Below are 16,599 nucleotides of genomic sequence, written 5' to 3' on the forward strand. Positions count from 1 at the left end.
TCCGTATACACTACATGTTATCTATAGGACAGACCATCCAAGAAACAGTTATACACCGCTAACCAATGTGGGAGAATGTGTGTGTATGTGTGTGTACCTTAGCAAGTGTGTCTAAATACAGTATTGTCTTCAGGTTGAAAAACAGACCATTGACTTCATGTCTGGTTTTTGCTCTCTGGTTACAGCTTACTCACTGGCTCTTACAATGAGTTAGTGTGTGATTGTGTAAGTGTGTATCCTCAGGAGGTTATGGATGATGGATGATGGATGGTGTGACATAGAATGGATGCCTGAATGAAAGAGGCATTGTTCCGTGAATGTATACATGTGGCCTAAGTGGTCTGCTGTCCCGGCATGCATGCTAGACACCACGACATTGCTCAGAAGCACAAGCAATTGCATGCACTGTGCACTGTGCACATTAATATGCATAAACACATACATTATCTTACACTTCACATACATTATCTTGCCTACATTTACATTTCTCTCTCTCTCACACACACACACACACACCTCCAGGTGCCCTTTAGTGCCGGCTGAACACTCCTTCATTCGTGTGGCAAATTTGCATTCATCTCCATTTTCCCCACATTGCATCTACCCTCCCCTCACCACTGGCATCCACCACCACCCAAACTACCAGCTTCCTCCACTCCCACCATCCCCATGGCAATGCCAGCCCGTCGCCATGGCAAAGTGATTGGCAGGCACTGGGATGGACGCCCAGCTCAGCCAATGGCGCGCATGGAGAGGGGTTCGCTCTGTTCCTATAGTCCTGCTGTGGTCTCTGCAGACCGGAGGACAGGATAGCGACGGGGAGACCATCTCCATGCAAGCCCTGTCACACAATGACACAGTGTACTGTAGCATTCAGCAACCCCCAGTCTATCTGTCAGGCCTGGGTTTGATGTATCATTTAGGGCGGCCATTGTGTGTCCTGCTACTGGGGCCTGCTGTTTGACAGACGCATTATCCGCAGCCTATGGCAGATCAGAAGGCTCACACACTCATGGTAATGGCATATCTCATGCCCTGGTGGGATGATGTCATGGTTGCAAAACAATCACATGAAATATGAATGTATAACCCCCCCCCCCCCCCCCCCACCCACAAATTCCGTGGAGTGGCATTGGTTGTGTTTTGACAACTACAGTCTAATAGGGTAAGTACCTTCCAAACTCTGACAAACTCCTTTGAACCTCTCCGGTCCTGGAGACCGATGAGCATGACAAACCCCGATCTCTGCTTCTCAACCAGGCCCATCCTCCCAGCGTTTAATTAAAAAGCACATTGTCTGCAGAGATTAACATTAATATCGCTACGGAATAATGCTCCCTGTAGATACAATCAAATAACCTCGCCCTCCCAGAGAAGAACACTTCCTTGTTTCACTCTCTTGCTTTCATTAAACACTCGGGGCGAAATCCACTGCATACATGCATAGATGTGTTCTAATGCTCCTGTATGTGTATGTGTGTGTGTGTGTGTGTGTGTGTGTGTGTGTGTGTGTGTGTGTGTGTGTGTGTGTGTGTCACACAGACCCCCTAGGAAGGAATGCTTAACACCAGTAGATCAGAACTAGCCAGAGACAAGCAAACAACTGAACAGAGCATGGAGGGCTCATTTGTGTTGGATAACAAGTCAGTAGAAGTGTGGTTTAAAACTCTCAGCTGCTCATTAGAACATCTGTGTGTGTGTTCTGGTATGTCCTGATATTATGTAGACAAACTGTTCAGGCTTCATTTCCAAGTACCAGTTTGAAGGACAGTCTTGGGGTCGGTACAGGAGTGTGATGATATCTTTTTGATACCCACCAGATGTCTAATGATGTCTATAAAGGGTGAATGATGTGTGGTGAATGCCTTCCCCAGGCTGAGCGGGGCCCATGTCTGCCCACAGGCTGTGCCACCCAGTCTCACCCCCCCCCCCCCCCCTCCCTAATGCCCTGGGCCTGGCACGCTGTGGCTCTTCACTGGGCGCTGGGTGCCAAGCAACACCACTGATCACCCATCTGTCTGTGGAGGATCTATCTATCTCTCCATCCCTCTCATTCTTTCTCTCTTTCTCTCTCTCTCTCCCCGCCGCTCCCTCTCCCCATCGCACTCTCCCCTTTTCTCTCCCTCGCACTTTCTCCTTTTCTCTCCCTTCCCCTCTCTCCTTTTCTCTCCCCTCCTCTCTCACTATCCCTCTCTCGCTCTTTCTTTCTCTCTCTCCCTGCCGCTCCCTCTCCCCATCGCACTCTCTCCTTTTCTCTCCCCTCCTCTCTCACTCTCCCTCTCTCTCTCCCTCTTTGTCTGTCTCTCTCTTTCTCTCTAATATTTGACTGTTACTCTGAGTGAGAAAAAGGCAGAGATTGAGCAACGGAGAAGTATGAGAAAAGGGAGAGGGTGGGTGATTCTACAGACTGTTGAGCAGAGCCCAGTTGGAGTGTAGAAGCAGACTCTGTACTGACAGAGGACATGGAGTGTAGAAGCAGACTCTGTACTGACAGAGGACAAGAAGGATCCCATTGTCCCAAACTGGCCCTCTATTTCCATCCCTCTGACACACCCTATACATCCACCGTAACCACGGCGACATCAATGAATACGGGTATGTCAGTCTTCCCACTGCCCCGCCCCCCTCCACCTCAGACACACCCATTTCCAGGACCCTGGCCTCTGGTCTGTACATTGAGACTGTGGGAGAGAAGTAGATTTGTGTGAGTGTGCTGTAAGTGTGTGTACTGTAAGTGTGTGTACTGTAAGTTTGTACTGTAAGTGTGTGTGCTCTTACGCACTTACTGCCAGTGTTAGCACGCCTGCATGCTTGTATATTAGTATTTACACTAACGTGGGAGGGAGGGGGTCAGCCCCCCCGGCTATTAATCACAGACGACAGCGCATAAGTGGCCAATCTGCATGTGAAAGGAGGATGACAGGGGGAGGAGTGGAGGAGAAGATGGGAGGGAGGGAAGTGATGAAGCCCCCCCCCCCCCACCACCACCACCCCCACCGTCCCCTGAGGTCCCCCTCACGACTGCTGGTCCAAATCTAACACGCAACTTTAAAGGCATTAGAGTCGTGCCATTGGACATTTGAACCAACCCCTACCCACCCCTCACACACACACACACACACACTGTACCATCCCCAGGCATCTCAAGTCAAGGGTCCTTGGTGCTCATGGTACCTAGCTGGGAACTCGTTTGGCGTGTTCCGTTCGCTGGTTAACTGGGTCTTAGAAGACTCCGGAACGATGTGGCCCCAGTGGAGAGACAGAGGGACGGGTGGGAGGCAGCGATGTTTAGACGAAGGGTTGCATCTCTCGCGTCCGGTAACGGAATCAGACACAAAGAGAAGGAACGCAGTGACCCCTTCATGTTAAGACACAGGGATGGGATGTGTCTGATAAGGGTTCAACAAACATCAAAGGCACTATCTTTTCCTTTCAATATTTTCCATCTCTCTCTCTCTTTTTCTCTCTCTCCCCCTCTAGCTCTGCCTCTCTCTCTCTTAATTTCCCTGGACAGACTAATGCATCAAGCAGGTCTTTGTTTTTATTTTTCCTTAAAAATATATATCTGGTTCCACTACAGCTTGTTGCTTAACTAGAGCAGCTGGGATTTGGATCCTGTTGAATAATAGTGATTTTATTCTCTGGTACATGAAAGGAAGTGATGCGTATTAGCATTTCTGCGCCTGAGTGTGTTTTGCAACGGGGAATAAAACATTCGGAGAGCTATGTCAAGTCCCACCACTGCTGTGTCCTGGAGTGCAACAGTCTCTCTTTTCATCTTCACCCTGCCCTCACCGCTCCCTCTCCCTCCTCCCTCCCTCTCTCTCTCCCTCCTCTTCTCCCTCTCCCTCTCTGTCTCTCTCTTTCTCCCTCCTCTCCTCTCCTCCCTCTATATCTGTCTCTCTCTCTCTCTCTCTCTCTCTCTCTCTCTCTCTCTATCTCTCCCTCCTGTCCTCTCCTCTCCGCCTTCTATCTCTCTCTCTCTCCTCTCTCTCTCTCTCTCTCTCTCTCTCTCTCTCTCTCTCTCTCTCTCTCTCTCTCTCTCCCCTCCCTCCCTCCCTCCCTCCCTCCCTCCTCTCCTCCCCCTCTCTCTCTATCTCTGTCTTCCTCCCTCCCTCCCTCCTCTCCTCTCCTCCCTCTCTCTCTCTCTCTCTCTCCTCTCTCTCTTTCAACCTCATTGGATTTTCCCTCCTGATCGTTTCACTTTCATACATTCATTCTCACTTTCTTTCCTCTTTTTTTTTGGCTCAATTTTTCCCCAATTCGTTCCCCTATTCGACAGAGTGCGTCTCTGGTCCTGAGGGAGGTATCCGTGTCCACACACAGAGCACTCTCCTGGTGCTCATTGCTCTAAGCCCAAGCGTGTGTCAGCTCTTAAAAGTGGTTCCTTTGTGAAGGCCACAACTATGTGCTGAGAAGAAAACCATTCAGACTGGAGTCTATTTTCCTCCACTAGTTTCTTTACCTTTCTATAGACTAGAGGCTCAAGCTTTATGTACTGTGGGTTTGTAGCTCTTTGTCAATCAGTCCCTTCTGTATGTTGTGTGTTGATATGACTACAAATACCAAGTCTTTGTATGTCAGGGTTCAGCCATACAGTCATACGTTCAGTAGACCACATCCATCTCCACAGAGGAGGATCTGAGTCCGTGGTAGAGCCCCACCTTTCTTTTCAGACTCTCTTTCTTTCTCTCTCTCTCTCTCGCTCTCTCTCTCTCTCTCTCTCTCTCTCTCTCTCTCTCTCTCTCTTTCTCTCTCCCTCTCACTCTCTCTCTCCCTCTCTCTCCATCTTTCTCTCTTTCTATCTATCTTTGTATCTCTTTCTCACTATCCCTCCATTTCTCGCTTTCTCTCTTGTGTTTCCGTGGCAATGACAACCAAGCCTGTATGATGCTCATCTGTAGGGAGTCTCTGATTGGCCCCTCGTGTCGAGAGACACGGAGCGTCTCTTCCAGCCCGGCGCAAACAAATTGGACACTTTGCGCTAAAACTAGTGCTTTCTCTGTCCAGTAATTGCATAGCATGTGACAGTGGTGGAATTGTTCTGGAAATGATAGTTTGTGTGTGTAGGAATGTGAAAACATGCTTTTCTACAGTAAGTGCTGTATGAGTGGTGTACAGGTATTTCTCCCACTCTTCTAAAACTGAAGGGAGGGTTTTGCATCTATCACACTCATACAAACAGCCTTGACGTGTGTGTGTGTGTGTACATGTCTACCAGTGAGTGAAAGATGACACCCTACGTGTGTGTGCCCGTCCCTGAGCGTGTGTGTGTCATGTCTGTGTGTGGTGTGTAACAGTAAATCATAGCCATTAAAGAGAGAGCAGAGAGCAAGGCTGGTTGGAGAACAGCTTTGCCATTAGTGGGTGATTACTGTACCTCGCGGTCTGCTATTACACAACACACACGCGCACGCTCACACACACACACAAGACCACCTCTGGCGGGGTAATAGGCCGCTGCTATGACACCTCGTAAATCTCACACACACACACAGATGAACATGCGCAAACACACACACACCCATGCCCACACACAAACACACAAGGCCGACATCCACATTTAACTGCATGGGGGAAAGTCTCCAAGAGAAGTTGAGTAAAGTCTGGTCTGGAGCGTAAAGTACTCAGATCTTGTGGGTTCAGTACCTGGTTACCTGTTCTCTCAGAAGAAGTGTGTGTCCTGGTATATGTGCTTTTCTAAATACGGAAGTTGTGTCTCTACGTGTGTGTGTGTAGTCTGAGAGTGTGTGAGTTGTTCCAGGGCACACTCTGACCGCGAGTGACTGAGCAGCCATGTCAGGTGGACTCTGTCTGATCCTCATGGTCTCCTCACTCTAATGAAGGGAAGATTGTGTGACATAACGTCATTCCGCTGATTGAATCATCCATGGATCCGGGCGTCTATTAATAAGAGCGCCGTTACACGATGTAATTTCACACAGAGGAGAGGGAGGGAGAATGGGAGGGAGGGATGGATGGAGGAGGAAGGATGGGAGAGAGGGAGGGAGGGTGACAGGCAGCGATGCAGGGATGAGGGACCGGCGCGACGTTGATTACTGTCCCCCTGCTCTGACAGGAGGGCCATACATCACACAGTTCCACCTGTCTCTAGCTCCACAACCCAAGGCCTTGGGCCTGTCCAGCTCTCTCACACCCAGAGCTGGTCAGGATGGCTGTCTGGCTGAAGGAAGCCGCACAGCTGTGCGTTTGTACTGTATGAAGAACAAGGGTTAGAGTTGTCTCTTGTTATCATCTTTTTCACATGGTATAACTTACGATAACTCCCTCCCTCATCTCCCTCCCTCCCCCCCCCACCCTCCCTCACCTCCCTCACCTCCCTCCCTCACCTCCCTCCCCCCCTCCTCCCCTCCTCTCTCTCTCCCCCCTCCTGTCAGGCGTGTTGCCGGAGCGCCAGTTTGGGACCCAGTTTGTGTGCAGTGTGGTGGCGTCTCACGTCAGCCACCAGGCCTCCTCCAGCTTCAGCTTCGTCTGGATCGCCCCGCCGCCCGGAACCGGCTGTGTCAACTTCTTGTGAGTACCTGTGTGTGTGTGTGTGTGTTTGTGAGATTTGCTGACAACAACAACATTACTAGAAGAAAAGCAGCTTTTTCTCACCAAAAGAAATCTTTAAATGACCCAACGGACGGAGACGCCTCGGTCCTCTGTGCTGAGCTCATGTCCTTCAGCTGACCTCTCCGCCCAGCGCCCCGCCCTTTCCTGCGTGCTCACTTCCTGAGACAGAAAGACAGAGAGGACGGGGACGGGGTAGGAGCATAGACATAATAAAGAGTAGACGCCGCATCGACCGCTACTGCCTACTGGCGCTGACAAGCCATGGGGCCGCCATCTTGGAAAGGTCACTCGCTCCACTCAGTGCAATCTGTTTGGCTGGGGCAATGAGCTGTCAGCGCATTTCATTAATCATACCGAACTGAATACCGAACTGATTTTCACGCGGTTTGCTTTGATGCAAAGGTCATACATGTAGCTATGATACAGGACATGGTTATTATTATCACAAAATACAACCAATAGTATGGTAATGTTAAATCTTACTTGTGAAAAGCAATCCCCCGAGCCGTGTTTGCGATTGTCTGCCGATTTGAGCAGGAATATGCTGGACAGTGCTGGCATCTTGTTTATTCTGATGCTAAGCAACGAGGAACTTGACCTTTCCAAGATGGCGGTTGCATTTCTGAGGACAGAAACGGTGGGTTGTTTGTCCGTTAACGCAGTGGTTTCCAACCCTGGTCCTCAGGGAACACCTGCGTTTCCCTGCTCCAACACACCTGGTTCAAATGAATAAGCAAGCTTTTGCAGAGCTAGATAACGACCCATTCATTTGAATCAGGTGTTTTGGAGCAGGGAAACATCTCAAACATGCAGGACAGGTGTTCCCTGAGGACCAGGGTTGGAAACCACTGCGTTGAAGCACAGAGGTGTGTGTGTGTGTGTGTGTGTGTGTGTGTGTGTGTGTGTGTGTGTGTGTGTGTGCGTGTGTGTGTGTGTGTGTAATATGCGTCCCTTAACTGTAGTTGAGCCCTGGTGGTGGAATATACATTTCATGTCTTGCTATCTGGGTGAGACCCTCCGTCAGGTGTGCTGATAAACTGCTGCTCAGGGACAGGAACAGGTGATTCCACTGTCTGTGTGTCTGTGTGTGTGTGTGGACGCACATGCGTGTTTGTGTGTGCTCGCACACGTGTATCTGTGTGTGTGTGTGTGTGTGTGTGTGTGTGTGTGTGTGTGTGTGTGTGTATGATATCTGGATCTGAATCACGATTCACTGTACTTGAATATCATAATATAATCGTTATCCACGACCAGAGACTTTTAGTTTCCACTGGTTTTATTTTGCTCTCCACTCTTTCTGTTCTTCTTTTTTATTCTCTTTCAATCTGCCTCCTGTCCCTCTCTCTCTACGTCTCCCTCTATCTCTCTCCTGTCCCTCTCTCTCTTCCTCTCCCTCTATCTCTTTCATGTATATCATTGGTTGGTGATTTACAGCCTCATAACAATAATCAGTCAAAACGCAATTAGCAGCTGCTGCTGGAAAAACATGGAGGGGGGTTTCAACAACCCTGGGTGGGCAAAGTCAAAAAAGCACTCAGTAAAGTTTCCCTAACAGACAGCACAGAGGCTCAGACAGACAGACAGGCAGACTATTGTAGGCTCAGACAGACAGACAGGCAGACCATTGTAGGCTCAGGCAGACAGGCAGGCAGACAGGCAGACAGACAGACAGACAGACTATTGTAGGCTCAGACAGGCAGACAGGCAGGCAGGCAGGCAGGATGAAGCTGCTGCCCCATAAACAATAAGGAGATCTGAGCTAAAAAGATTCACTGGCTTCCTTGTCTGCCAACAAAATAAGTCATTTTTTCTGGTGTCTCCACTGTCTCTCTGTGTGTGTGTGTGTGTACGTGTGTGTGTACGTGTGTGTGTGTGTGTGTGTAGCATAACAGTGCAGATGACTGGCAGAAGACCCACACAATGTCAGTAAAGGGAAACAGTGTGGGTGACCTCATCAAACACAGCCAGACACACTTCAGCAAGTTATCAACTGATCCACTGCTGATCCACACATACACACCATTAGGATCCACACCCCACACCCCTCCACTCTCCCAGTACCAGGCCCTGTTCCAGTTCATAGCTCCTGTCTGAAGCAGCAGCAGCCCCTGTCTCTAAGAGGGGACACCCCAGGGTGGGGGAGCCACCCTGGGGGAGCAGCCGTAGGCAAGGCCACTGCTCCACGGGTCCCAACCCTCACATCCCAGGCCCCGAGTTGTCAGTGTGGCCGTTCTGAGTGAGGAATCCGAGAGCAAAGCCTGTCGCATTGGAAATGCATTATTCCGTGCGTGTGCAGTTTAAGCATGCGTGTCGTGTGGATAACACAGCATCTACAGGCTTATCGTACGACACCGTACAGTGTTGCAGACCTGTACAGTCCACAGCCACTCACAGTAACCACTTCTACCATGCCCCCCTCCTTCCTTGACTGTGTTACCTAAGCGAGGCGTCCATGATGTGCCTGCCTAAAAATCTAAGTTATATACTCCCTTCACGTCCTTCGCTGCCAGAGCGTTAATATGATGGGAGCAGGTTTATGGGGGAGACTGGCCGAGTGTTCCTGGTAACAGATTGCTATCACCCAGGTGATAGACTGGGGTGACGGAGGGCTCTGGAGGAACTCATTTGCTGTTGGGCAGTAAATAACCCTCCCTGGATGTGGACGAGGCCTTGGAGAGGGGGAGGAGAGGAGGAGGAGGGGGGGGGGGGGGTGATGAAGGAGGAGAAGTTTTAGGAGAAGGAGAGCTGTTGTGGTCCTAAGTAGCACTACAGGTGACACGATAAGACCAGGCCTGCCTTCAGTGTGGGCAGACTAACCCCTTTAGAAAGACACACACTCAAACTCAACAATGGTTGACAAAGCCCTACACACACACACATGTAGACACACGCACACACTCCGTAGCCCATGGATTCAGGGCCATAGTGCTGATGTGAATGCACCAGTGAGTCTGTAGAGGTGAAAGTGCTTAACATCAGACCCCCTCTACAAAGACGCCTTAATGTGGCTCAGCTTTTATTAGGCTGTTACTCTCAGCCCCGGGACATCTTGGCGTGTGTGTGTATGCATGAGTGTGTGTGTGTGTGTGTATGCATGCGTGTGTGTGTGTGTGTATGCATGTGTGTGTGTGTGTGTGTGTATGCATGAGTGTGTGTGTGTGTATGCATGCGTGTGTGTGTGTGTGTGTATGCATGCGTGTGTGTGTGTGTGTATGCATGCGTGTGTGTGTGTGTGTGTATGCATGCGTGTGTGTGTGTGTGTGTATGCATGCGCGTGTGTGTGTGTGTGTATGCATGTGTGTGTGTGTGTGTATGCATGTGTGTGTGTGTATGCATGCGTGTGTGTGTGTATGCATGCGTGTGTGTGTGTGTATGCATGCGTGTGTGTGTGTGTATGCATGCGTGTGTGTGTGTGTGTGTGTATGCATGCGTGTGTGTGTGTGTGTGTTTATGCATGCGTGTGTGTGTGTGTATGCATGCGTGTGTGTGTGTGTGTGTATGCATGCGTGTGTGTGTGTGTGTATGCATGCGTGTGTGTGTGTGTGTGTATGCATGCGTGTGTGTGTGTGTGTGTGTATGCATGCGTGTGTGTGTGTGTGTATGCATGCGTGTGTGTGTGTGTGTGTGTGTGTGTATGCATGCGTGTGCTGTGTGACTTCCCGGGGGCCGTCGTGTGAGCACTCTTAGAGAGTCAGACAAGGAACAAAAGCGCTATTAGCAGCTTCTCATCCTTTGTGTGTGTGTGTCTGAGTGTGTGTGCATGTGTGTGTGTGTGTGACTGTGTGTGTGTGCATGTGTGTGTGTGTGTCTGTGTGTGTGCAGGTTTGTTCCAAGCTGTTTGGTGTCGTCTCTCCCTCCACGGAGCACAGGCATCTGCTGGTCTGGAGATTGTTTTCATTACTGAATACGTGCTTTACTCCTCCTCACATGGGAGAGAGGAGTGTGTAGGTGTGTGTGTGTGTGTGTAATGTCTTGCATGTGTGTGGGTGTGTTCTGTGTATTGTTAACGTATCTGTCAATAACCCTGCACAGATCACACAGTCATAACGTAAGGTCTTAATAGAAAGAAGATAGGCAGTTAGACAGGCAGGCAGGCAGTTAGAGAGGCAGGCAGGCAGTTAGACAGGCAGGCAGTTAGACAGGCAGGCAGTTAGACAGGCAGGCAGGCAGTTAGACAGGCAGGCAGTCAGTTAGACAGGCAGGCAGTTAGACAGGCAGGCAGGCAGTTAGACGGGCAGGCAGGCAGTTAGACAGGCAGGCAGTTAGACAGGCAGGCAGGCAGGTAGTTAGACAGGCAGGCAGTTAGACAGGCAGGCAGGCAGATAGACAGGCAGACAGTTAGACAGGCAGGCAGTTAGACAGGCAGGCAGGCAGGTAGTTAAACAGGCAGGCAGGCAGTTAGACAGGCAGGCAGATAGACAGGCAGGCAGTTAGACAGGCAGGCAGGCAGGCGGGCGGGCATTAGTCTCGTTAGTGTTAATTGAAAAGGAATGGATCCTGGGCTGTGATTAGAGTGCGCTGATGAAGCAGCCATCTGTGTTTCCAGCATCCAGGGACTGAGCACAGACATGCTGGTGGAACCACACATCCACCGTCTGGGGTCCACCACGCTTCACCTTCAACACACTCTACCCCCCACCCCACCCCACACCACCCCTGCCTCCCACCTCCACCTCCACACCTCCCCTACCTCCCACCCCCACACAAACCGCTACCCCCCACCTCCACACCAGCCCTGCCCCCCACCCCGACACCACCCCTACCCCACACCAACCCTGCTTGCCAACATCATGCCACCCCTGCCCCCCACCCCTAAACCACCCTCACCCCCCCCCCCCCCCCTTTGGACTCAGTAGAATGATTAATCTAAAGGGAGCCAGCTAGGATGCTGACAGTGACCTGACATGGTTTCAATCTGGTGACGACAGACACGGAATCTGTCATTTTTCTCAAAGGTCATAAGTCAGAGGTCAGGTCTGCAGGTGACCCCGGCTTCATCCGTCCCCAGCGCCAGCCTCTGGTATTGATTTCCTGATGGTGAAGGCGATTGTCCAACGCCCGCAACTGTCGTGGCCAACAGGAAATCATTAGATAAAGAGATGGTGTCATCATTAAAAGGCTTCTGTGATCAGGCCTGCCCTTTAGTGATATGGCTGGCTTAGTCCCCGTAGACTCCAGGGACGGAAATGACAAGGGATTAGTCAGGATGTAGAGGTGGTGTGGCTGGGGGGGAGGGGTGCTGGAGTGGGGTGGGTGTGGGGGGGAGGGGTGCTGAGGTGGGGTGGGTGTGGGGGGGAGGGGAGGGGTGCTGGAGTGGGGTGGGTGTGTAATTGCGGTTAAATTGCGTTGTGAAAGATTAATGTCAGCTTGTACATAATAAAAAAATAAATAGACGGAAATGACGCATGTCAAAGCGTCATTTTTTCGTATCAGGATTAATGTAGATGTAGCCTATTGACGCCCTCTTTTTTTCCAGTCTCTCTCTCTGTACCTCAATCAGTTCTCCTGAACCTTCTTAACAGCCTGCACCCCCATACCCCCCCCCCCCCAGGGGGTCCCGGCCCTGCTTTATTTCCCCTGGGAGAGACCCTCCCCCCCCCCCACACACACACACACACCACTACACAGATCGACATCTGTCCCTTGACCTGACCAAGTCACGTCTGTGTAATACCAACACAGGGACAGAGTACCAACAGCACTCCCCTCTCCCTTCTCTCTCGCCCCACGCTCTGCTGTTAGAATCTGGGATGACACGCAGAGCACAGACATTCTAAAAGACATCTGCTCGTCTGTGAGATTTAAAAGGCCTGAAATGGCTGGAGGACAGGGAGGACACCAGCGGTTATGCTGGGGGGGGGGGGGGGGGGGGGGGGGGGGGGGGACACTTAAGTGCTCCACATCTCTCTGTGTGAACATATGTTTGACAGAAGCCCACCAGGTTTGACAGACAAGACAAATGGCATACTTGGACTGCCCGGAATCCATCTCCTGTTCTTGACTGGCTCTCTGTAAATAGATGCTTTCTGTCCTCGATGTCTTTCTCTCTTTCTTCTTATCTCTCTCTGTCTCTGTCTCTGTCTTTTATCTGTCTCTCTCTCTCTTTCCCTCTCTCAGGCACACTCTGTCTCCTCACCTCTTCCTCTCTACCTTCTTTGTCCTACTCTGACCCTGAGAGATGGAGGCTCCCTTTTCTTTCCCTCCTCCAGCCTCCGGTGGGCCAGTTCTCCTGATACTAGAACAGATCATTTGAAAGAAGCACCGCAAACAGAGCTGTTTGCTGTTCTTTTGTCCAGACATGCAGGAATGGCCATGAATGAAATGGGTTTGTTTCTAAAGCAGGCTTCTGAGGCTTGTTTTTCCTAATTTTCTAATTATCTCTTCAGAGTTGTCAAGGTCGCTCTTTTCTCTGCTAGTGTCTTTATCCAATTTCTCTTTGCTTTTTGTTCTCTCCTTCTCTCTCTCTCCTTGATTCCCTCTCTTCCTGTCTCACCCTCTCTCTCCCTCCCACCCCTTTCCCTCCCTCACTCTCTCCTTACTTTCCTCTCTCTCTCCCCCTCCCTCCCACCTCCCTCCCTCCCACTCTCTCCTTCAGAGTGTGACCCTGCACTGACAAGCAGGTCATTTGCCAAACAACTCCCAAGACCCACCGTGGCAGAGGTTCATTAAACGTGTGTTTTCCCCAAGAGCTCTTTCAATTAGTCCATTTGGAAATGGTGGGGAGGGAGGGAGGGATGGGTAGAGAAAGAGGGAGGGAGGTGGGCGTAGGGAGGATGGAGGATGTGGGATTAGACAGCCAGCCACACCAACCTGGCCGTACAGTCAACGTACAGTACAGATGTGCTGACTGCTTGAACGAGGGAACTTAGTTTCTCAGCTTGACGAGCTTGTCGGGCAGGGACAAGGACTTGAGCGCACTGCCTCCGTCTGCCTCTCTCTCTCTCTCTCTCTCTGTCTCTCTCTCTCTCTCTCACTCTCTCTCTTCTTCTCTCTCTCCTCTCTCTCTCTCTCTCTCTGTCTTCTTCTCTCGCTCTCCTTCTCTGATTGCATCAACGCCACCACAGCTGGTACTCAACATGGAAGATAAATCAAGCAATTACACTGTATTATTTTAAAGGGTAGCTCCAAATTCTGCAAATGAATGCTGGTGACTGGCTCTGGTCCCTGTTGTAATTCCTAGTATTAATCATGATTACCGACAGCCAGAATGAGCTGTGAGGAGCAAATGAGCTTTTAATAGGGATGTGAGGAGAGAGAAGGGATGATGCCGGATCTGGAGAGGAGAGGAGAGAAGAATACTGTTGCACTGTTCCATGCTCGTGTACATCTGTTTGTGTGCATGTGCACGCCTCTGTGTGTGTGTGTTTATCACGCACAGACATCCACGTGTGTGAGCGTGTGTCTGAGCATGTGTGAGCATGTATGTGTGTGTGTGTATGCATGCATGTCCTCTGTTGTCCCTCTGCTCATTAGTGTGTACAGTGTGTGCGCATAACATTTCTACACGTCTACACAGAAGACAGCAGTAGTTATATATAGTTGTAGTGAGGGCAGTGTTTCAGGCCTGTATTGAGGGTATGTGTGTGTGTATATGGTTAGCAGGGAGCTGTCAAACGGGCTCCGTGGGGAAGGCTTGTGGCCCACAGCAACATGTAGTCATACATGGTAGACAGCATGGTAATTACACACTCCTGGTCCTATTGCTAGCCCCCTGAGTGACAGGCTGTCCGCCTGCATGTATGTAAGCGCTCAGGGATGTGTTTGTGTGTGTGTGTGTGTGTGCCCAGAATCAGTATAGAGGATCGACATTCTTCCATTCCTGTTTCCACTCACCTCTTGCTTGACAGCAGACGGGCTTTCTTACCCAGCCACACACACGCACACACACACACACACACGCACACATGCACTCAACACCTATCTATCCCCCCATCCCAGATCTCCCTCTTCCATCCCCCTGTCTCCTCTTCTCCCTCCATCCCCCTCTCTCCTCCTCTCCCTCCATCCCCCTCTCTCCTCCTCTTTCTCCATCCCCCTCTCTCCTCTTCTCCCTCCATCCCCCTCTCTCCTCCTCTCCCTCCATCCCCCTCTCTCCTCCTCTTTCTCCATCCCCCCTCTCTCCTCCTCTCCCTCCATCCCCCTCTCTCCTCCTCTCCCTCCATCCCCCTCTCTCCTCCTCTCCCTCCATCCCCCTCTCTCCTCCTCTTTCTCCATCCCCCTCTCTCCTCCTCTTTCTCCATCCCCCTCTCTCCTCCTCTTTCTCCATCCCCCTCTCTCCTCCTCTTTCTCCATCCCCCTCTCTCCTCCTCTCCCTCCATCCCCCTCTCTCCTCCTCTCCCTCCATCCCCCTCTCTCCTCCTCTTTCTCCATCCCCCTCTCTCCTCCTCTCCCTCCATCCCCCTCTCTCCTCCTCTCCCTCCATCCCCCTCTCTCCTCCTCTCCCTCCATCCCCCTCTCTCCTCCTCTTTCTCCATCCCCCTCTGCTCTATGATGGGCCCCGGCAGACTAATGAGAGAGGAGAGGATGGCACTTGTTTCCACAAGATGAATGATCCCAGCTCAGGAACCACAGAGGAAGAGAAGACACTGGCACTTTCACAGCCTTAATTGCTTTTTGCCCCCAACAAAGAAAGTCAAATTAACATTTAGATGTTAACTAAGTGGTGTGTGTGTGCACAGGTATGTATGTATGCCTGTGTGTGTGGGTATGCACATGTTTGTGTATGTATGTCTGTGTGTGTGTGTCTCTGTGATTGTGTGGTGTGTGTGTGTGTCTCTGTGATTTCGTGTGTGTGTGTGGCCCCTGCCACAGAGCTGGTAATGAGAGAGACAGGCTGAGGGCCAGTGGAGGATGACGGTAGGACAGACGTCTCCGACACGCCACATCGATCACATGCTCTCTACAACACCATCCTCTCTCTCTCTGTCTCTCTCTCTCTCTCTCTCTCTCTCTCTCTCTCTCTCTCTCTCTCTCTCTCTCTCTCTCTCTCTCTCTCTCTCTGTCTCTGTCTCTCTCCTGACTGATCCCGGGTGATACCCACATCCTAAAACACCGTAACACACACCCTTATACACCCCCCTTAACACACACACCTTAACACACATTGAGACTCACCCCCTAACACACAGTAACACACCCAGGTGTCCATGTTGGGACATCCAGAGCGAGGCCGGTGGCTTCTGTCCCCACACAGACAGACACAATGACACGCGTGTCATCCTCACGGTGAAGCGCTCTCTCTCTCTCTCTCTCTCTCTCTCTCTCTCTCTCTCTCTCTCTCTGTGTCTCTCTCTCTCTGTCTTTCTCTCTCTCTCTCTCTCTCTCTTTCTCTCTCTCTCTCTGTGTCTCTCTCTCTCTGTCTTTCTCTCTCTCTCTCTCTCTTTTTCTCTCTCTCTCTCTGTGTCTCTCTCTCTCTGTCTTTCTCTCTCTGTCTCTCTCACTCTCTCGCACCCAACACCGTCCTGTGAGTGGGTTTGCTGAGACCGTGTTTGGTAAATATTTAAGCGTCTTGTTCCTACATCCCCTCCTGTGGTTCGCGACGCGCCATCTTTTATTCATAAATACCTTAACTCAAATTAGTCTTTAACCAATTCTGAAATATGAATGTAATTAAGCATGTTTTTTTTCCCCTGCCTCCGCACCCCACAAGCTCATTACTAATTGATGAGGAGCTCATTAATCATTCATGAGGGAGGATCATGTGGAAATGCCTTGACACCCATAACTGGTCTGTTCTCTGTGGTGGGTCGCTGAGTTTGGGAAGAGAGAGGGGCGGAGGAGGACTGTAGAAGGAAGAAACGGGACAATCTGGGTAACTAACACTCGAGTCACAGATTCCATCTTGTTTCTCACTCATGCCAACCACTTTGCTTGTCGTAGTGACCTGATCCGAGCAGCTCGCTTTAATAAACAAAGTCAACTCTTTTTCATTGTGGTGCGTTCCTTGGCCCATCCTCCGACAGAAAATCATCTAGCAATCTTGTTTCAGTGTTTGTCTTTTTCTTCTCTCTTTGACTATTGCTT

General features: G+C 50.7%; 1 protein-coding gene across 1 annotated transcript in view; it reads left to right on the plus strand.

Moving 5' to 3' along the window:
- The first annotated feature begins 6,033 nt into the window (after positions 1-6,033).
- Positions 6,034-16,599, plus strand: part of reln (reelin) — a 60,371-nt gene continuing 49,805 nt past the window's right edge. Inside the window, exons 1-2 of the mRNA XM_047015269.1 lie at positions 6,034-6,166; positions 6,399-6,534. Coding sequence (XP_046871225.1) covers positions 6,034-6,166; positions 6,399-6,534 — 269 coding nt within the window. The remainder of the gene's footprint in view (positions 6,167-6,398; positions 6,535-16,599) is intronic.

The sequence above is a fragment of the Hypomesus transpacificus genome, unplaced genomic scaffold (assembly GCF_021917145.1).
Source record: "Hypomesus transpacificus isolate Combined female unplaced genomic scaffold, fHypTra1 scaffold_290, whole genome shotgun sequence".
In the NCBI taxonomy this organism is placed as follows: domain Eukaryota; kingdom Metazoa; phylum Chordata; class Actinopteri; order Osmeriformes; family Osmeridae; genus Hypomesus; species Hypomesus transpacificus.